The sequence below is a fragment of the Hylobates moloch genome, unplaced genomic scaffold (genome assembly GCF_009828535.3).
Source record: "Hylobates moloch isolate HMO894 unplaced genomic scaffold, HMol_V3 SCAFFOLD_6, whole genome shotgun sequence".
NCBI classification, from domain to species: Eukaryota; Metazoa; Chordata; class Mammalia; order Primates; family Hylobatidae; genus Hylobates; species Hylobates moloch.
In genome coordinates, this window is record NW_026652281.1 from 139,135,811 (window position 1) to 139,157,854 (window position 22,044).

Genomic DNA, 22,044 nt, shown 5'->3' on the forward strand with positions numbered 1-22,044 from the left:
TTTGAATCATTATGTCTGGGGAGGAAAGGAATATTCAACAGGAATATTTTCAACAAGTACCCTAGACCTCACTTTGAATAAAAGTGGTCTATACTTTGCTGATTTCCAAACGTTTATTTGTCATCATATTTAATATTTAAAGGTGTTTTGATTATTCATACTTTATTATTCAATTGGGCAGAATCAATCAATTTAACATCAATAATCTTTTATTTGTATGTAAATCATTGAGAATATTACACATATAATAAAGCATAAGGAATAGTATAAAGAATACACCAACATTAGTTACGAGAAGATATTGGCTCCAAAAAAATAAAACATATATACATATATAAATGTGTATGTGATTATATTGAAAAACTATATATATACCACATATATATGCATAGAGATTTTAAAACAAATCTTATAACTTTATAAACTTTTTCAGTGTAATTTTATTCCATCTCAGAGTAAAAATACCGTAAGGGGAAAAATATATACGGAAAAACATAAAAAACAATTTAGAGTAAATAAGAATAACTGAAACATAAACTGTTTTTATTTCATTAGAATAAAACAAGATTTTGTAATATACTTAGAGTGACAAATAATTATTTTTCAAGGATAAATTGAGCAGAAATAAAATGGACTGAATTTTTGATGATCCGTCTAAACTTTACTTTCAAGTGCTCATTCTGAATTTTTAAAAAGAAAATACAGTTAAAGGTTTATACATATTTTCTATTTTTGTCTGTTGCCTAAACAAAGATGCTTTTGATGATGTTTCTTATGAGCTGCTAAAGTGTTTGTATTCCATAATTTTATTTTGCATGTTTCTTTAACCGGCTGGACTATGCATGTAGAAAAGATATTTTGATTCTTCAATATACCCTTATTTGTTTACAGAATTAATCTCTACAGACAAGCTTGTTATTCCCTATCTTTCTAAATGCCCCATCTGGTATCCACCAGAAAAAAATTTATTTCCTCAGCGTACTAAATTGCTTTAGTTGTAGACAAATAGTCTATCCTGAGGTGGACTTAGTAGACTATTTGAACGGTAGGGACTCTACCTTTCAAATTCAAAAGGTTACCCAGAGGCCATTAACCTGAAAAAAAAAAAAAAAGAAAAACAGAAAGTAAATACTCATCACCTAGTATTTCCCAGAACCCAGTCGCCCACTACTACCTAAACAAAACACCTGAATTGTAGGCAGAAGTTGAAAATTGGCTTGTAATTTAAATGATGAGTTATATAAATGTCTCTTTCACGTCCTAGATTCATTTAGATCAGCTAATTTCCTCAAAATAATTGATTTAAAGCATATATATTTTAATGATAGAGGTCTCTGTTCTATACTTCAAAAAATTGTTTCATTCCAAGGATTTCCGCTCAAATTGGAAGGAAGTTAAGACTAATTTTAGATACTGTATCTCTTTGCTATAAATATTATGTTACTAGGGTCCTGGCTACCTCTCTACTACAATTTCCCAGCCATTCCAAGACAAGCTTTTCAGTTTAAGTACAAGTAGGCTTTACTGGAATTATACATACTTATGGTTTTCCAAATACTTCTGCCAAATTGGCTGATTATAGAAGATTGAATTATAATTAAAAGTTATAATCAGAGGAGTTTGGAGATTGTTTGACTACTATGGGTGTCAGCACAATTCAAATGCTTAGAGATTCAGAATTTCAATTGAGATGAATATTCCAGATTGATACTTTATTCAGGTAGACATGCAGAAGACAATGCATCTTTCTGCTGACAGGGGATCAGACACCTATGTGACCTCTTCAAAGCCAGAAACCAAATAGCCATAAGATAATATCAATTTTATGCCCTGCTCGTGTCATGTTATACATACACACTGAATCAAATAATACACATACACAAACACACACACACACACACACTTAATCCTCACTGTGACTCCGCAAAGTATTTATCATCAACCACATTTGAGAGACTAGGAAACCAAGATTATAGATAGATTAAATGACTTACTTAAACACAATAGATAATTAGAAGTAACATAATATAATAAGTATGAATGTGGATGTAAGTAAACATGTATACATATATAATGATGTTTATATATCTGTATACATATGAATCATAATAACTTGGTTTTTTAGATCTGTCAATATTATCTTCTGTGTTTTTTTAATCAGTTTGGGGTCTCAATCCATCAATAGTGTTCCTGGATTATCTGTAAGTTATTTACTAGTTTTAATATTCATGATTCTTTCATTCCGTCTTCAGTTAATAGAATCTACAACAGATACTTTACATCCATTCAGCCCACTGAATAAATCAAAATGTCTAATCTATAGAAGGACATGTTTTAAGATACTCAGTCTCCACCAATGACATCACTATTACATTATATTTTATTGTCTTGATTGAAAGATCTAGACAGAAATGCTTAGCAGCAGTCTGAAATTCAGTTTTTTTTTAATTTAAGAGCATATTAAATGGAATTATTTAGAGCTGAACAAATATTATGTTTAGAATATATATTTCCTCATTGTTTGTGTCTATGTAAGTAAAACATAGTTTAATCTGCACTTAATTATTCATCAGAAACTTAACTATAGCACGTCATTCCATTTTTAAAGAGGAGACCTTGCTTTTTATTGAGCAAATCTATAGGAAACTTGCTAAATGTTGTCCTCCAGTTTTCTTACAAAAATTCTTAGAAAAGTGGAAGACAAAATTGAGGCAACGATACTCAATATTAAAGTAGAAATAATATTACAACTTCATATTTGGATATGTATAGTTTTAATATATAGATATTCAATGATGATATATTTTAATCACCCCAATCATACTAGCAACTGGTTAATTAACATTACTATGTGGTAACAACATAAAAGCTCTTAAGTTTTAATTTCTAGAGTAATAAGAAGTTGTAATTTCTAGAAAGTAATAGGGATTTTACATTTTTACAGAAATGTTTGCATTCACAGTTTTATTCTCTCAGTAGACTCAGGAGTTAGATGAAAAAGTTAATATTTTCTTCTGACAACTGTAGAAAATGAGATATTGAGAGATTAAGGAACTTCTTCAAGGATCCTTTACTATTAGCTGTAGAACAGAATTAAGACCCCCTCCTTGAATTCATAGCGCAATACATCACATTGTACAAGTATAGTCACCCCCCAGGTTTTTTTTCTAAATGTAAGATAAAACTGGTTGTTTAGAGATGTAAAAGTCCTCTCTAACTTGCATTACTGGGGAGGGTTATTTCCCATTCATTTGTTCCCCATACTAAAGAATAAATATCCTTTAAAAGAGGAAATAAAAAGCTCCTTTTAAGTTACACATTAGTGGTTTAGGGTAAAAATAAAACTTAACTCTAAATCATATTAATCCCTACAGTATTATGATATAAGAACACAAACTATGGCAATAATTCTATATTATTATAAAAATCATTGTGTAACTCTGCATAGATAAAATACCATGTAAATGCTAAATAAGTAGCACTGATATAACACTCACCACCCATTCATAAAGAAAACCATATAAGTACCAAATAACATAATCGTGGAGAAAACAAGGGTTGTTTTAAATCAAAGGTCCTTTGTTATAATTGAAACCCTGCCATGAACCCAAGTGTTGCTGTAAAGCCAAAGTCTACCTAGTAAGACAAATATACAGTGTGTATTTGCTTAAATACATCTAAAGAAATTGCAGAACTTACTGTATATTTATATAAATAAAATGGCAAAAACAAACTGAATATAATGTCATTATAATCTTGATTGGAAAAAATAAATGATGCTTTCACGTGTTCTTTTTTTGTTGGTTATCAGTTCTTTTTTATAAACTGCTTTTGAAAACACACTTGAGATACATAATTGAGGAAAGCAACTCTAAACATAAAAGTAAAAATAAATGTAGAATTTCTTAATTAATTTATGAAACGAATATCATTTGAGCCAATTCTGGGGTTTTTGCATTATAGAGAATACAGGCCAAATTTCCCTAGGAATTTTCTAACCACTCTTTGTTTAGAGAATGCTAAGAGGTTGTAAAAGTTTTTGTGTTTGTAGTAAAGATAAGAATTGGCCTCTTCGTCTTTTTTTAAGGTGGACATTTATGAGTGGATTATCTGATTTCTGCAGGCGGAAGTGGAGCTACCTCCCACTATGGTAGGAGATAAGTAATTGAACAGTTCCTTCTATTGCTAAGCCAATAACCCTCTTCCACAAGTACTCCTCTGTCATTTAATCCTTAAACTTCTATCACATAGCTGTGAGGAGGAGGAAGGAAAGAAAAGGCAACGAGGGCTATTTTATTAATCTTTTATAGAAAGTTCTATTCCTTCTTAGCAGTGTACCACATCTATATTAAATGAGAATATGATGTTTGTCATCTTCTTTTCTCAGTATCGGGAAATTAGTCATGATAACATAGGGAAAATTTTGTATAATATTATGTTCCCTGTGCAATGTGTTTCACATATCCACTGATTAACTCACCTTTTTGAGGTTTTTGCTCAGATCTCACCTTCTCAATAAAGCCTGCACCTACCACTCAATGTAATATTGCAAACTCCACTCCACCCTGTACTCCTAAGTCCTCTAATCCTCTCTGCTTTACTTTGCTGTAGTACTTACTTATAGCCTTTAGTAATTAATCAGAAAAAAATGTTATTTATTGGTTTATTCTTTTTACTTTTTTATTTTCTCTCTCTCTCAGCTAGAAGCCAGGACCCACAAGGGAAGAGATGCCATTGATACAACTCACCTTTCATAGCATCCCTAGCCCTAACAGATGTTCAATAATTCTATGCTTAATTAAGTAATAAAAATTGCACTCATTTTCCCCCGAATTTTATTCTTTTCCAAAAAAGGAGATATTTTCGACTTTTTTTTTTTTTTACAGTATCTCACTCTAAATCAGCATATATGGCTGTCAGGAAAAAAAAAATAAAAGAAAATGAACAAACTGTTTCCACAGCATAGTATACTTGTTAATAGCATAAGCTATTCAGACACACTTGATCAGGGTTCAGTTTGATGACCCTCAGTTAACCAGTTTCACTCTATCTTTTCACATAAAAAAATGAAGATTTGGGAAGCTGAGGCAGGAGGATCGCTTGTGCCCAGGCATTCCAAACTGGCCTGGGCAACATAGTGTGACCCTATTTCAAGAAAAAAAAAATTAACTGGGTATGGTAGTGCATGCCTGTGGTCCTAGCTTCTTGGGAGGCTAAGTCATGAGGATCACTTCAGCCCAGGAGTTCAAGGCTGCAGTGAGCCATGTTTGCACCACTGTACTCAAGCCTGGGTGACAGAGTGAGACCCTGTCTCAAATAAAAAGGAAGATAATAATTTTTCTTAAGTTTATTTTGAGTAGGAATTGATATAATACATATAAAGGGGCACATAGTAAGTGACCTTTACATGGTGTTATTTTTGTTACTGCTATTGTTATTGTTGTTTTTGTTGTTAATACAGGACATTATTTAACCCCTGATATATCACCGGAGGCACAAGTAGGCTCCCCATCCCTGCTAAACTCTGAACTTGTGAGAGTGTAGAAGAGGGATTTTTTAAAATACCACTTTTCTAATTCTTCAGTTTCTTGCTTTGACTTGCATGAGATAAGCAAATTGGGTAGAGGTCCCTAAATTTTGAGAATGCCTGTGTAAACATTGAACTCAATAATATCTCTAACAATGTGGAATAGCTTCTATTTAAATGAGAAAATATATCCTGTCATACAAGACTCCTTCCTGAAGATAATTTTGTCACTGTATGTAAAGAAGGATATTTTCCCAAAGACATTATAAAACATTATCCCTGAGTTGCTAGGCAAATTTATTCAACTCGTTATTCAGAGCAAACTCAGGTTGCTACTCTTGATGGTCAGGTCTATATTGGATAGCATGAAGCGGAAGCAGTGTTGTGGAATCTGGAGAGTAATGAGGAAGGAAACAATCTAAGCTGGTATTTTGCTATTCAGGGTCATGACTAACTTTTCATTTTTCTTTGTGCCTCATACATCTGATCATATAAGAAAATTCGACATCATCTGTCACCTGGGTCACTACAACACTGCTCAAAATACCTTGCTGAATATGTTTTTGCTACCTTCCAATTCACTCACCACATAATAGACTTTTCCCCTGCAACTATTTTTAAATAAAGACATAATATAGATTCAACAAATTATTCAGAATTTAATATACGGTTAGATGAAGTGTTTTCCAAATGTATGCAGTATTATAGCAACCACCCCTGTGTGTGTGTGTGTGTGTGTGTGTGTGTGCGTGTGTGATGTTTCCATCACATCAGCATGTTTTATTGTGCTTCTTTAATAATCATCGTTCTCCCTCTCTCCAATCCCTGCTTGCCCCTGGTAGCCTCTTTTCCAATTTCTTTCGTCATAGATTATATTTTTCTGTTGCACAACTTCATAATAATGAAATTAACAATGTGCTTACCTTTTTGCCCAGCTTCTTTTGCTCAATATAATATTTTTGAGATATAATATTTATGCATATGAGTTCTTTTTTATTATTATGAATTCCATGGTATGAATTACAGTACATTTACCCAGTATCCTCTTGATGCTTCTAGGTTGAGGCTAATTGAAAACAAACTGTCATGAATGTTATTGTACAAGTGTTGCTGTAGGCATCTGTTATTATTCTTGATGAAATGTCTAGGATGTAGCATGGGTGTATTTTATTATAAGAAATTTAGCAAAACACTATTTCAGTGTATGACAGTTTAAGTTACTTCAAGTCATTGCAACCTTAGATATCATCTGTCTTTGCATTAGTTATCTATGTCTACATTACCAGTTATCCAAAAGTTCGCCGTTTAAAATAAGAAACACTTCTTATTTTGCAGTGTCTGAGGAGCAGGAATCCAATAATGGGTAGCTTGGTAATTGCAGTTTAGGATCTCTCATAAGATTGCAGTCAAGTTGTTTAGCAGGGTCCTGGCCATCTTAAGGTGCTAGAAAATCAACTTTCATGCTCACTCCAATGTGGCTATTAAAAGGAAGTTCCTGTTTCTTGCCTTTTGAGCTCTACATGGGGTTGGAGAGTTGGAGAGAGGAGACAGAGAGGATTGGGAGAGGAAAGAAGGAGGGAGGAAGGGAGTGGGAGAGAGGGCTTTCAAGATGAAAGCCGTAGTCTTTACAAGAAAGCGTCAAAAATTGTACACCATCACTTCTGTCCTATGCTGTTGGTGATACAGACCTATCCTGATGCGTAATGGGAGGGATCTACATGAAGTTGATTCCTTAGTCAGCATCTGCTACTAAAACAAAACACCATAGAATACATGGCTTATAAACAACAGAAATGTGTTTCTCACAGTTCTGGAGGCTGGAAGTCTGAGATCAGGATGCCAACATGGCTGGGTTCTGGTGAGGGCCTTCTTGTGGGTTGCAAATCGCTCTTCTCATTGTATCCTCACAAATAGTGTTATGCCACATTAAACTTAATCAGATCCCTTTGAACACTGGGTTTATTTTCCTGTCACCTTTACAGGCATTACTTTCAGAGCATCTTACTATATATATATATATATGTATCCATATAATAAAAAACCTTATCTATACTTAAAAAAAATATAATTAATTAGCCGTGGAGACGGAGTCTCGCTCTATCGCCCAGGCTGGAGTGCAGTGGCTTGATCTCCGCTCACTGCAAGCTGCGCCTCCCAGGTTCACGCATTCTCCCACCTCAGCCTCCCGAGCATCTGGGACTACAGGCACCTGCCACCACGCCCGGCTAATTTTTTATATTTTTAGTACAGATGAGGTTTCACCGTGTTAGCCAGGATGGTCTCAATCTCCCGACCTCATGCTCTGCCCACCTTGGCCTCCCAAAATGCTGGGATTACAGGTATGAGCCACTGTGCCACCCCTCACCTATTATTTTTTAAGCATGTCATCTTCAATACAGAATTTTCATCAGCGTGATGGCTCAGGGTTTGAGTTATAATTTTGTTATAGATATTTTCCATTTAAAGTTTAAAAAGTGAGGTCATACGTGGAACGATATTTAAGTGAATTTTTGTTTTCTAAAGCCTGAAATAATAAAATTTTTTCAATTTTAGATAAACAAAAATCTACAACCTTTCAGTCACATTGCATGTCACTTCATAAAAAATCTTTTATATATAAATAATTAAATTTATTTAATTAGTTTAAATTAAATAGATTACTATTATATAATTAATAATTTAAAAATGAAATACAATGAATTCACTGTCGTAAAAACAAAAATATGTGAGTACTCACATACTCCTCAAAACATCTATTACAGTTGATTGTAATTTTCCAGGTACTCTTGTGGTCAACAGGCCATTTACACAGTTTCCATGGTCCATGATGGAAGTCCTCTTGGGAGACTGACTTCCCTTCGCATGTGCAGCTCAATTTCTCTGATGACCAAGCATCACAGTAAATTCTAGAAAGTCATATGAGGATGGAGAGATTTCTTGATTCAATTTTAGTCTCCTTTACTTCAGGTTGTAAGTGATATATACCAAGCAGATTCTTAACAATTGTTTAAGTTTCAATAAAATACATTAGAAAAGTGTAAATGCACATGAAGCACAAAATTAGAGATTGTAGTTTATACTCTGATTCAGGTGACCCACACTATGTTATACTCTCCTGCATTCCCATTCATTTTGTTAATCACGTTTTATTAATTCCTACCCACTAGGGTGCTAACACCATGTCAGCTGCTGAAGATATAGTGCTGAACAAGGCAAACATAATCCTTGCTCTTGTAAAGCCTATATTCTAGGTATTCTAGGAGAAGGACATAATTTAAAAAATAATATATTATATATAATGTGATAATATATAACACTGCTTTTATAAATTTACTTATAGACAATGTCATACCTATATATTTATTTACTTCATTTATTGATTCTGATAGAAGGTAATTGTGTACCCAGATATACATCTTATACTCAAACATTATTTATTTTTATTTTATTTACTTATTTTTATTGAGACGAGGTCTCGCTCTGTCGCCCAGGCTGGAGTGCAGTGGTGCGATAGCTCACTGCAGCCTCTGCCTCCGGGGTTCAAGCAATTCTCCCACCTCTGCCTCCTGAGTAGCTGAGATTACAGGGGTGCACCACCATGCTCAGCTAATTTTTGCATTTTTAAACCCATAAACGCACATGATTCTGTTCATTTTTCCGCTGGAATAAGCTAACATAAGATACCATTTGGCCCTTGTTGAGCTCTGAGGTACTGTGTTAAATGTAGAATGAATATAAATGCAAGATGGACAAATTCCTTCCTGTCTGCTTCCTGTCTTCAATACATGTTTATTGAGTTTCTAATACTTGCATGCCACTGTACTAGGAAACAGACCTTGTTGTCTGGGGGAAAGAGACAGTAAACAAACAAACTAAATAAACTTCAAATTGTGATAGTGTTGAGGAAATAACTTACAAGTGTAGTGTGTTGAAAATAATCAAGGAAATTTTACTTTGCATATACTAGCCAGGAAAGGCAATTATGAATAATGGATAAGAAGTTGAGACTATGAGAAGAGGAAAGGAACCCAGCAATGAAAAGATTGAAGGGAAGACCATTATCATCATAGGTAACAGCAGGTACAAGGATCCCCAAAGAAATAAGCGCTTGGTGTAATTTAAGAAGGAAAAGAAGGTCCAGGTGACTGGAAGGTTGATTGAGAATGAAAAAGTCAGGGAGAAGAACTTGGGAGACAGAAAGCTATCTCCTAATGTATGGTCTCAAAACCATCGTTAAGTAATTTGAATTATATTCTAGGTAAGGAGTTTGGATCAGTGGTAAGACTTCCTATACTAACACTGTCAATTTCATTCTTAGGGAAAAGGGTACCTATATGACCTGGGGAATGGTGAGGGTTGCATTTTACCTACCAGTTTTCAGTTGCTTGGCAATTAACTCAAGTGCTGACTTTTAGCTTCATCAGAGTTATATAACGTGTTGTTCTACATCCTGCTGCAAAATCTTAGCGAGACCAAGAACCAGTTATTGATTTTACTATTATGTCAATGATTTAAAACATACTTATTTTATGGCATTGTAATGAAATTATTGCATTATATTTAACTGATGTGTGTACATAGATTTGTTTTTACAGAGCTAAATACTTTGCATCTAATAAATGGCAAAGACTACTGCTAAATTCCATCTTAATTATTATGATTTGTGCATTAATTGAATGTTTAAAATTTCAAGGGATTCTCATAGAGACCATTGACAAAAGTATACTTATTTCCTACAGATAAAATTTGTTATTGAGCTTGATCTGTGTATACATCCAGGAAATAGTAAAAAAGAGATTAAAATTGTATACAAAATTAATAGGAAACCAGAGTACTAGTTCATTAATGAAATTTTATTTCTCCCCAAAAAATTTTTAAAATTTTAAGCCCAATTATCTCATACTTTATTATCAGGAAATTTCCACAAATATCTAATGGCAGAGAATATTTTTTAAAGTTTAATGATTAGGTTGCACAATAATAGTTGTGTTTTTAAGTTATCATACAGCATAATTTACCTCTTAGTGTATACTTACATACATTTTAACATATATATTAGTTCTCTCGAGTACCATAAGCACAGCCCAAATCAGTATTTTTGGTTCGAGTGGTACTTATGGTCCTGACAAGAACAAAACAAAAGCAAACAACAACAACAACAACAAAATCCTTTACTCCTTAAAACTGATCTATTACTCATCATTGAAGATTTTTCTTTCAAGAATGTAATTAGAGGCACATACAGTTCATTTAGCGTAATACTTTTGAGATTCCTCTAAGTTGTTCAGGTGTCAAATAAGCACAGGAAAAGAGGTTCAACATCATTAGCCATTACCCATTAGGCAAATGCAAATTAAAATCATAATATGATATCACTACGCATCTATTAGAATGGGCAAAATAAAAACCACTCTAGCAAGACCAAGTGTGGTGAGGATGTGAAGCAACTTGAACTACATAGCTAGTGTGAATGAAAATGGTATAGCTATTCAGGAAAACAGTTTAGGATTTTCTTATAAGGTTAAACATACACCTAACACATTACACAGTAATTCCACTCCTAAATATTTATATGGGATAATTAAAAACTTATCTTACAGAATAACAGATTTTAAAACACAGTGACTATCTAGCTAAGCTTTTTTTCCAGAAACGCTTACATAAAAAATGATCACATTCAGTTTTCTACACAAAATGGAGTTTTTTTTTCCCTTGAGAGTACATACTTGATTGAATTAATTATGAACTTTTCAGTGCTTATGTGTTCTGCTTTGATACTACTGGTGATTATGTACCCAATGATATTAGAAAGACTAGAGAAAGTAATAATAGGGAAGATAGGGGAAGAAACATGGATTCTATAAGAGCCTAATTTTACAATATGCACATTAGTGTTGCAGCTGTTTGTATCTGATGATAATATACTGCCAGAAAAGACAGTACGTTATCTTGTTATTTAATTAAGGCACTCTCATTTTGTAATATGAATTCATAATAATTTAAGGCTTTTAGCCTTAATGTGTGTTGAAAGATCTAAACTTGTAAATCTGTAAATTACACAAACAGCCCTCTTCTATTATATAAACCTTTTTGACGTAACACATGCTTAAAATTGGTGTGAAGTTAGAATGTTTTCAAATTTCATTGGGGATTTTTTATATTGTTCCAGAATTCCAGGAACAAATGTAATTTTGGACTTTCCAAAATGAGTTCATGAAGAACTAATTTGTTCACTCTCAATATGGAACTTTTTAAAAAAAGTAATAATTTTAAGTGCTAAGAATAGTGCTTAGCTCATAAGAGATGTCTGTGAATAAACACAAATGAGTGAATGAACACAAATTTCTATAATCTGGAGTATTCATAATTCCTAGTTATGTAAATTCATATTATATAGAGATAAAAATAAGCTATTTATATAACGAGAGTAGGAGGAAGGAGGAACAAGAACAGTACTAACAACAAGACGAAAAGATAAGAAAAGACTTGATTAACTTTTAAAGAGAACAATAAAACCTTGATTTTGAGAAAATACTTTATCTATAAAGAGTCGATGAAAACTTAGTAGTAGTCTTCTAGAATTGGCCATGACCACGAGGACAGATTTGGCATTTGTTTACCTTGAATCTAAAGATGAATTTTTAGCACAATTTTAGAAAAGAAAGAAACAGAAAAGTATAAAAAAAGACGAATAAGAAAAATTTCCAAAATTGTGGTCATTCAGATGTATGTACACATGTTAAAACTAGTGTATGAAAATGAAAATTTAATCAACTATCTGAAAAATTTTGCTCCATCATTTCAAATATCTAAACATGAAAATAAAATTGGAATATTTCATTTCCTGTTACCATAGAGCAATATGAATTTTCAAATACATTCAATACATTTGAATATCTGCCTAAATATGGAACCAGCCTTCATTTTCATACACTTGTTCTCAGTGACCTTTAAATGATTCTAAATCTGAGACAGTTTAATCTTTTGTTCATGTGTCATGTCAAAGGGCACAGAAAATCTCCTATCCATCTGTGGACTCCTTGCAAATATTTAAAAAATTATGTATGTTTGTATATATGAACGTTTTTGCTACAGAAAAAATCAAAAGCTTTATGGGTTCCTCATAATATTTTGGATTCTAGAAGAAAATTTTCTTCTTACCCACATAAATTGAGATTTGAAAATGAATGAAGAAAACATTGATAGAAACAACCTCAGTATCAAGTTGGAGGTCCTGACAGAGCTAAGTCATGTTCTACAATGTGAGAACGTTTTTGGTATTGTCTTGCATTGTTATTTGTTTTTTTTCTAGCTGTTCAGGTATTTGTCTCTTTAAATAGATGAGGACTGTTTTGATATCAGCATTATACTTTGTACTTCTTTCCATCTGCAACTGTTTTCAAAAAAGTGTCTCAAATGTAAGCCGTTTAATGAAGGATCAAGAAATCTAAATCTGTAAGTCACTGTTTCCCAAATTCAGTGTTTTCTGCCACATCTAAGTAATACGTGGTCATTTATGACTGAACTTTTTTCATAAAACAAAGTATTTTTTAGTAAAATTTTTATTTAATGAATTTAATAAAAACAATACAAACTGGAAATCAGTGTCACTTTTCGTATTAGAAGACAACTGCAAAGTAAATTCAATGGTACCAGAACAATGTTATCAAATTTTAATTATGTATTTTGTCTCCCATGTATGCCAAGCTTGCTCTTCCTCTCTTCAGAAGGCAGATTAGCAAATTGAAAAGAGTGACTAAAGACAAATTAGAAATAAACTGAGACTTTGCCCTCAATATAATTAGATATGCTGAAGGAAAATTACAAAGGGAAAAACTTTCTAATTATATGTTTCAATGTCTTTTAATACCGTACCTATGTGACACTTTATTAAAATTGTCTGTGTACTAGAGCAGATGTCCCAAGCTTTAGGAAATGCTAATATGGGGATATCTTAATATCACATAAATATTGAGGATGATGCTATTTTGAATTTTCAGTTTACTATGAAACACTATAGCAAGTGACATCTGACTTACCTAAAAGCAGTTACCAAGGTAATTATTTACTCTAAGAAGAGAAAGTCCAGGTGGTTCTGTCATACTCTCTTGCAGTAGCTCTCAATTACGGCTGCACCTTAGAATTAGTTGAATACCAAAGTCTTGGTCTCATAGAGACCAATTAAATCAGTATAAGAGGTAAGATTTCAGACTGGCATTTCTTTAAAGCCCTCCACTTAATATTAACACACAGCCAGGGTTAAGAATGACTAGCCTATGTCTTATTTTGAAAATTCAGTATATGCCACACCTTGCATATTTATAATATGCTAGTCATCATATAAATGAAAAAATACAAAGTATTTCCTACTTGATACATTTCTTGATGGTAAATAATTACATCCTTCTTTTTTATGGTTTGCATATCTTCTCTGGTTAAAATTGGTCTTGGATTTTCATAGAACATGGCAAGAAATGCAGTCCGTGTGTGTTTCCGGAGTGAAGGAGAGGAAGCCTTCTTTATTACACTGACTTTGTCACCATGTTATCATTATAGTCCAATAACAAGACAAGTATAGTGTATAAGTTCTACCATCTGATAAAAAAAAATACTGCATGAGACCAACATATTTATGAACCCACTTCAGGTTACTGCCTTTAAAACTTCCATGTTAGTGTGTAGTGTGCAAGACAAGCTGTCCCAGTTTTCCCAAGGTCATACAGGTTATGAGGCCGTCAATATCGTATGTAGCGATATTTCACAAATTTGCATTGTTGTACAATATTTCATTATATGCACATGCCATATTTTATTTACCCATTTTACTGTTGATTTGAGTTTTATTTACTTCTGTACGTGACAAATAATGCAACTGTGAGCTTCTTTGTACATATATTAAGTGGAACAAAGTCATCACAGCTTTTATTCTGTAGCAAGGTATTCACGAAAGAGAAAATAAAAATACTATTTTTAACATGTTGTAAATAATTCTACTGAAGTGCTTTATAAAGAGATAAATGAGAAATATTCCAGTTTAATAATCATTTGTTAACATTTCTTTCTAACCACAATTTAACATGCACATTTTTCTTTCTGTCCTACCCAGCAGCCATGGACAGTTGACATGACTTTAGGATTTGTTCTTATGTTAACCTTGGATTTGTTTCATATTTTTAGTACTTTTTTTTCTTTTTACTTTTTTTTTTTAATTTTTATTTTGAGTTCAGTGATACAAATGCAGGTTTCTTATATAGGTAAACTTGTGTTATGGGGGTTTGTTGTACAGATTATTTCATCATGCAGGTATTAAGCCTGGTGCCCATCAGTTATTTTTCCTGATCCTCTCCCTCCTCCTACCCTTCACCCTCTGAAAGGCCCCAGTGTGTGTTGCTCCTCTCTATTTGTCCCTGTGTCCTCATTGTTTAGCTCCCACTTATAAGTAAGAATACTCGGTATTTGATTTTCTGTTCCTGTGTTAGTTTGATAAGGATAGTGGTCTCTAGCTCCATTCATGTCCCTGCAAAGGACATGATCTCATTGTTTTTTTATGGCTGCATACTATTCCATGGTGTATATGTACCACATTTTTTTTTATCCAGTCTATCACTGATGGGCATTTAGGTTGATTCCATGTCTTTGCCTTTGTGAATAGTGCTACAATAAACATACTCGTGCATGCTTTGTTTCATTATGGTCTAAAAAATATTTTAAATATATGTCATTTGAGTTTTCCTATGCAGAGAATCACTAGCACTTGAAGAGAGCAATGGCAACCATACAATAGCGTGTTATATAGGCAGCTCCTTTTAGTATTAACTCTAATTGTTACATGGGCACATATATAAAGAGAGGGAGCCACTTACTAAGTTAATTTCCACAAATATTGAATCTTCTTTTAAAAAATTCATACTCATGTTTTGAAAACTATTCATTGGGTGCCTTGCCAAATGCCCAACCTTTATAAAGTTTTAGAAAACAACACCTTTGAAGACAGAAGCAGTTCTTGTCCTTAGGTGCTTAATGCTCTGCTTTTAACCTTCATAGCTAAACTTGATTAGTTTGTTTTCTTATGAAGTATTAATGTTATAAAAAGCATATAAGATTAAAATATAACTCAATGCATTATCAAAAATTGAAATAAAAACCCATGTAATTACCAAATATGTCTGAAAATGAAATATTGCCAATGTCCCAGAAAACGTCTTCTTTCCTTCCTAGTTTCTGTCCTCTTTCTCTTACCTCAAATAACTGCTGTCCTGACTTTGAGCACTACAGATTTTTCTTGTCATTAAATTTTATGTAACAGAAGTATTAGATATTTGTCCATGTATATAAATGTCTAGACATCTTTTGCTCAGATTTTTATTTTTCAAACTTATTTTGCTGCATGTAGCAATATTTCACAAATTTGAACTGTAGTACAATATTTCATTGTGTGTACAAGCCGCATTTTATTTATCAGTTTTACTGTTGACTTGAGTTCTATTTCTTCCTGTTTGTGACAAATAATGCAACCATGTACTTTCTTGTACATTCTTTAAGTAGACGTGTGAATGTATTTCATTTTGGAAATAAGAGATTAAACTTCTGGGTTATAGAATACAGAAAATGTTCATTATTAGCAGATAATGCCAAAATATTTTCCCTCCAGCAGTATAGAGTCCTAGTTTCTCTACTTCTTTTCCCTTTTATTTAAGAAGGGTTGAAGCAAAGAATAAAAACAATAAACTATGATAGGGAGGTATAATCCATAGAAAATGGATGATAATGATAATTTCAGAATGTAACCTGACATTGATTATTTTTTTCTGTTCTGTTCCCCACAGTGAGCATAGTCACTGCCTCTCCACATTTTCCCTCCTCACCTTCTGAACTACCATAATTTTAATGTGGTATCTGTGAAGCTCATGTGCTTTTGGGGAAGCTGTTTTCATATTTTATGCTAGTGGTAGGTTTATATAATGAAGGTTAAATATTTATCATTTTCTCATTCTCTAGCCACTGATACCAGTTTCATGTGTCTGATCTCATTTAGGCTAGTGATATTAAAAACAGGAGGCCTTTGGGGGGCTTTTAGAAAAGTGGCTATTTTCCTCTTTTAGAGAGAGCTTTTGGAAAAGTTTGTCTCTCTGTTTTTGTGGATACATACAAAGAAGCATAGAGGTGAAAAGTTGTTGCCAGAATCTTGTGACCACATAGATACTTCTTTGGGTTGAAGTCAACACCGTGGAGGATAGAAGAGAGAGATAGAAAAAAAGAAATCTAAGGTTTTGAATACATAGTTAAGGAACTGAGTCAAAACTCCTAGAAGCTCATCTTACCTTAGGATTTACAATTGTACTTGTCAGTGTCTCCCAATTTAGTTTAAATGTTGTAATACTTACAATTGAACTCATCCTAGCTGATAAAATCCCATAGACATTTATTTGATATGCACCATTTGTGGCTGTTAATAAAGTAAACAATTTGCATTTTATATATTGCAAACTAAGTGTCTGATAATTGATTCAGCCAAACACACCAACAGCTGTTAGCCTAATATCAAAAAAATTAAACAGGATGTGAGGTGAGAAAGTAATTTTAAGTAGGACAATTTGTTAGCAGAATGGTTTACTTTCCTGCCCCAATTCTACCCTTTTTGCATGTATACACTCATATGTACACACTCATGCATAGAGCACCCTCTGAACAGGTTCTGCACAGAGAATTTGCATGTCCTTACTGGGAGGAATAAAATCCCACAGGCCATTGAAGGACCTATATGAAGTAGCAACTAGCGCCCCAATGGCCCTGCCCATTGAACACCACTATGTCTCTAAAGAGTAGCCAGTCCTCCCGGATAGTACTGAGTGGAGTCCCCCTTCCCATGATCATATACTGAGTTGCCTTTGCCTCCTGAGGATGTACACTCACCTACTCTGCCTGTTCCTACACTGTTTACCAAAGCCCACCTTCTGCAGTGGCTGAAGGACATCCTTTAAATTGAACTAGCTTATATGTGTGCCTCGTCTCTGTTATATACATTGCTTTCCAAACAGAAGAAAGAGTTTAAAAGAGGCAGATGATCACATCTATTACGTTAAATTACAAGCTTTGCTTTTATTCCTGTGTGGGGAGATCAAATCATTGGTATCTGCAGTGGTAAGTTTATGAAATCTGAATGTTATTAACTTTGTGCTAAAGGTATCATGTCTTTTATTGGACTCAGGCATAAATTAATTTATTGTCCTAAGGGAAAATGAGCTGGAACAATTATTTATTTTGGATGATCTTATTATTTAATGAATGTATAGCTGTAGATTCTTTGGTCCTAATTTCTTTCTCAAAGCCATGAAGAATAATGGTTAAATGTTTAGTTTTGGCCAACTAAAGTGACTATTATGATTCTAACAGTGCTTCTTTATCTGTAAAAGAGGAATAATTATGGGAATATCAGTGTTTTGAGGATTAAGTGAGAGAATGTATGTGAAATCTTTAAAGTTATACCTAGAACATAGTGAATATTTTTAATATTATTACTTCTCCGAGGAAAACTGGTGAGCAAAAAATTATTTCCACAAATCTTCACTGAGCACACACTCATGAAATTTATAGTTTAGTAATGAAAACAGACAATAGACAAGTCAATAAATGCATACTGTGATAAATTCTATGAAACAATCTCCTGGTAGAACATATGATGGGTGGGTAGGCAACAAATATAGATAAGATAGTCAGAAATGGTCTCTATGATGGGATGTTTGTATTGAAACATGCTAAGTAGTAGATTGAGGAGTGGAGCAGAGGAAAGGTTGAAGGCAGAAAGGACAGTTACATGCAAAGGTTCTGGAGTTTGGCCTGATTTTCAGAACTTAATTAATTCTCTGGTGACATGACAATGTAGGGAACAAGAGATTCCTGTATTAATGATACTTTTGGGGCATGGGATTCCCAGTGGACCCTACAGCCTCGTGAGAATCTGGAGTAGCAGTGAGTCCCTGTGCATGTGGTAAAGGAAGGAATAGAGAATTATGAGATATAAGTAGTGGATATTCACAATTTAGAGGTGACAATGGAGCAGAAAATCCAATGCATGGGAATTTTTATTAGAAAAAGTCAAAGATAACATTTTCCTGCATGTATGTCTTGATAGATTTATTTTGACCTATAAAATACTTTGCATATGAACTCATTGCACATATAAAAAAGTAAATCAAAAAATGTACCAAGAAAATATTAGTGAAGCCAATGTTATGAAAAAAGAAAACATTAAAATATAAAAATAGCTTAAGAATACAAATAATTAATTTTTAAAATTCAACTACTTAGCTGCGTTAGAGAAGGATAAATATATATTCAGTCTTTATTGTGTCAAACATCAGTAGATTTAAAGATACCTGAACAAACAGACAAATGCCTTTATTTCTCATCCAAATATTTGCTGTTCTACTATCCTGGGCAATGACTAGATTTTCCTCCTTTACCCCTAAACTTAGAGCTTTATTAAATATATTGAAATCTGAAATACCTAGGTGGAAATTTAAAATTCCAGAAACTGCATGACTAATCTCCACAATGGCAAACATCCAGCATATGTACCAAAATTAAAATGTCTAGAATCTTGTTAAAATTGTGAGCAACGTCTCATTGAACAGTCTCTGTGCAGTATTTGTTGTGTTTTATAAGCCACTTTTATTCTTCTAAATAAGATTGATTTTTACTTCTAATTACAAGTATGAATTCCTGTTTGTAATCATGCCTAAATTCAAATTATGCATAAAACTGTAATGATGAGAATAAAAATGAATAATCTAATATACAACATGTAGATTCAGATTTAGATCTAAAGCAGGAACGTGAGAATTTTTATTTTAAAAAGTCCCATCCCAACACATACACGTACACGTACACGTACACATACACACGGGGCCAGGAATATGTGCCACTGGTCTAACCACTCTATAACTGAGATCCTCAAATATTAATATGTATATGAATCATTAGTGAAACTTGTTAAAATGGCAATTCTGATTCCGGGGTCTGGGTGGGTCCCAGAGCTCTGCATTCCTGGCAAGCTCCCAGGCAATTTTGCTGCTGTGGCCCGAGGTTCTCACTAAGGTGATTTTCTAACCATTTTTTTGAATATTTACAAAGACGAAAACTTCACATTGTTTTCTGACACTATCACTCAGAAACTATCACTCAGATGACAAAAATGTTTTTATTATGGTTAGTTAATTGAAGGATAAGTTTAATTTCAGTTATTTTCCTCTGTAAGAATGTATTTTTAATTATATGGTACCAGGAGGAGTAATAACTTCTAAAGGCCGTTCCATGTAGATAGGTACCTTTAGCCAGGAGTTCAAATATGTTTGCTCTCTATCCACTCAGCTGTTGAGTGAATTCGTCAAATCATTATCATTCTGTTTCGGCCCAGACACTCTTATGGAGTCTACAATTCCATAGAATGTCTCATCTAATGGTGAGACTTCATTATTCCTAGATAGCCTACCTGTGAATGCAGAGGTTTTTATGTCCAAAGCACTCTAGAGAAAGAAACAGCATAGCTTTAATAAAAGAAGTTCCTTTTTTTAAGACAAATCTGGAAACAGTCCCAGGTTATGCATCAGCTCCTTTAATTTAGACCTCAGCTAGAAAAGCTGTGGAAAAGAAAAACTTCATTTATTTATAATGTAGATGGCCATTATTTTTCTTCCTGAAAAACATTTTTTTTTTTTTTTTTTTTTTTTTTTTTTTTTTTTTTTTAGGCGTAGTCTCGCTCTGTCGCCAGGCTGGAGTGCAGTGGCGCGATCTCGGCTCACTGCAAGCTCCGCCTCCCGGATTCACGCCATTCTCCTGCCTCAGCCTATCCGAGTAGCCGGGACTACAGGCGCCCGCCACCACGCCCGGCTACTTTTTCGTATTTTTAGTAGAGACGGGGTTTGACCGTCGTCTCCATCTCCTGACCTCTTGATCCGCCTGCCTCGGCCTCCCAAAGTGCTGGGATTACAAGCGTGAGCCACCCCCGGCCGAAAAACATTTATTTTTAGTTCTCCTCAGCCCATATTGTATTAAAAATCTTGAAGCAGCATACGTAGATGTAGGTTTTTGTTTCATGTTTGGAGCTGGTGTTATAAATCTATCGGTGATCACTTTATAAAATGATTAATATAATATTTATAATAATATTCGTTCCATTAATGTATTTTGCTATTGATTAATTAATAATATAATAATTGTCATGGACTTATTTTCAGTACTGTGTGTTAGGCACTGTGCTAAGCACTTAAGCATTGTCTTAACCTTACACGAGAATGTAATATGAGAACTAATATTAAGCCTATTATAAGATGAAAACTTTGAGGCTTAGCAGGGTTAAATAACTTCCCCAAAGTTGTTAACAGTAAGTGTCAGGCAAGCCATGAATCCAGAAAGCAGAACTAGCATTTCCTGATTCCCAAATATATACTCTACTCTATTTTACCTCTCGATGGCTAAGTAGACATCCTGAAGTGTGAAAAAAAACTAGGTGATGACTCTGAGGGAATTATAGGAGCAATTCTGGAAATTAGTCTTACTTCTAAAAAAGTATCCCTTATCTTTTCACTTTATGTATTTTCCCTCCTGGTCTGCCAGATGATAGTAATAACGGTAATACAGCACCATTATACTTGACTCATTTATTTGTTGGCATAAGGAGGTGCCATAAACAAACAAACTAAACAATTTAGTACATATTCCCTTTTCTTGAAGAAAATTTAATAGGGTGCATGTGTCTTGAGAGAGAGAGAGAGAAAGAGGGAGAGAGATTTTTTGAAAAGGCACCTTTGCACGAACAATTTAAACCGTAATATATTCTATTATGGCATCTGACGAACCTACCATATCCTTTTTTCATGAGTTATGGGAGGGATTTGAAAATTACTTTACCAGAGAGCTTTTTTTTTTTTTCTTTCCCTAAACCAGTAAGATTTGGGTCAGAGGATTAAAGCTCTAATAGGCAGAGTTCAGCAGTGCTCTGGAGAAATGATGAATTGAAGCCCAAGAGGGATTTTTTTTCTAGCAGCACACTGGCCTCTGCTTGCATGGAGGCTTTTCTCTCTGAGAGCTGATGGAAGCATTGCCCAGCTCATTATACCCACTATGGGCATTCTGTGAAATTAATGCTCCTTTAAACTTCCTATGCTCACTAAAGTGCAAGATGTAAGACACTGGGTATGTTAGGCCTTTTGCAAATGTATTCTTATGATGTTTCCTAGTCATAAAGCTTGAAAGGAATGAAAAAAAGAGGTTACTGTAATCACTAAGTTGACCTACGACAATAATTACTCTTAAGACTTCATCCTCTATCCTTATTCTCAAACCGGATTAATTACATAATCATCTTCTGCAATATTTAGTCATCAAGATCTATATATACAATGCGCATAAAACATATATGCGCATTCATGTGTACACACAAACATACACACACAGGTATGTATATTTAACTACATTGTTTGTACATGTATATATACTTGATGACTGAGTATGATTGA

General features: G+C 33.6%; 1 protein-coding gene across 7 annotated transcripts in view; it reads left to right on the top strand.

The window, feature by feature from the left end:
- GABRG2 (gamma-aminobutyric acid type A receptor subunit gamma2) overlaps nt 1-22,044 on the top strand; it is a 140,008-nt gene that overhangs the window by 53,011 nt on the left and 64,953 nt on the right. Inside the window, exon 2 of one of the 7 annotated variants that reach the window (XM_032158552.2) lies at nt 4,088-4,150. The exons of the other annotated variants lie outside the window; for them this stretch is intronic. Coding sequence (XP_032014443.1) covers nt 4,088-4,150 — 63 coding nt within the window. The remainder of the gene's footprint in view (nt 1-4,087; nt 4,151-22,044) is intronic. 7 annotated transcript variants of the gene reach the window in all.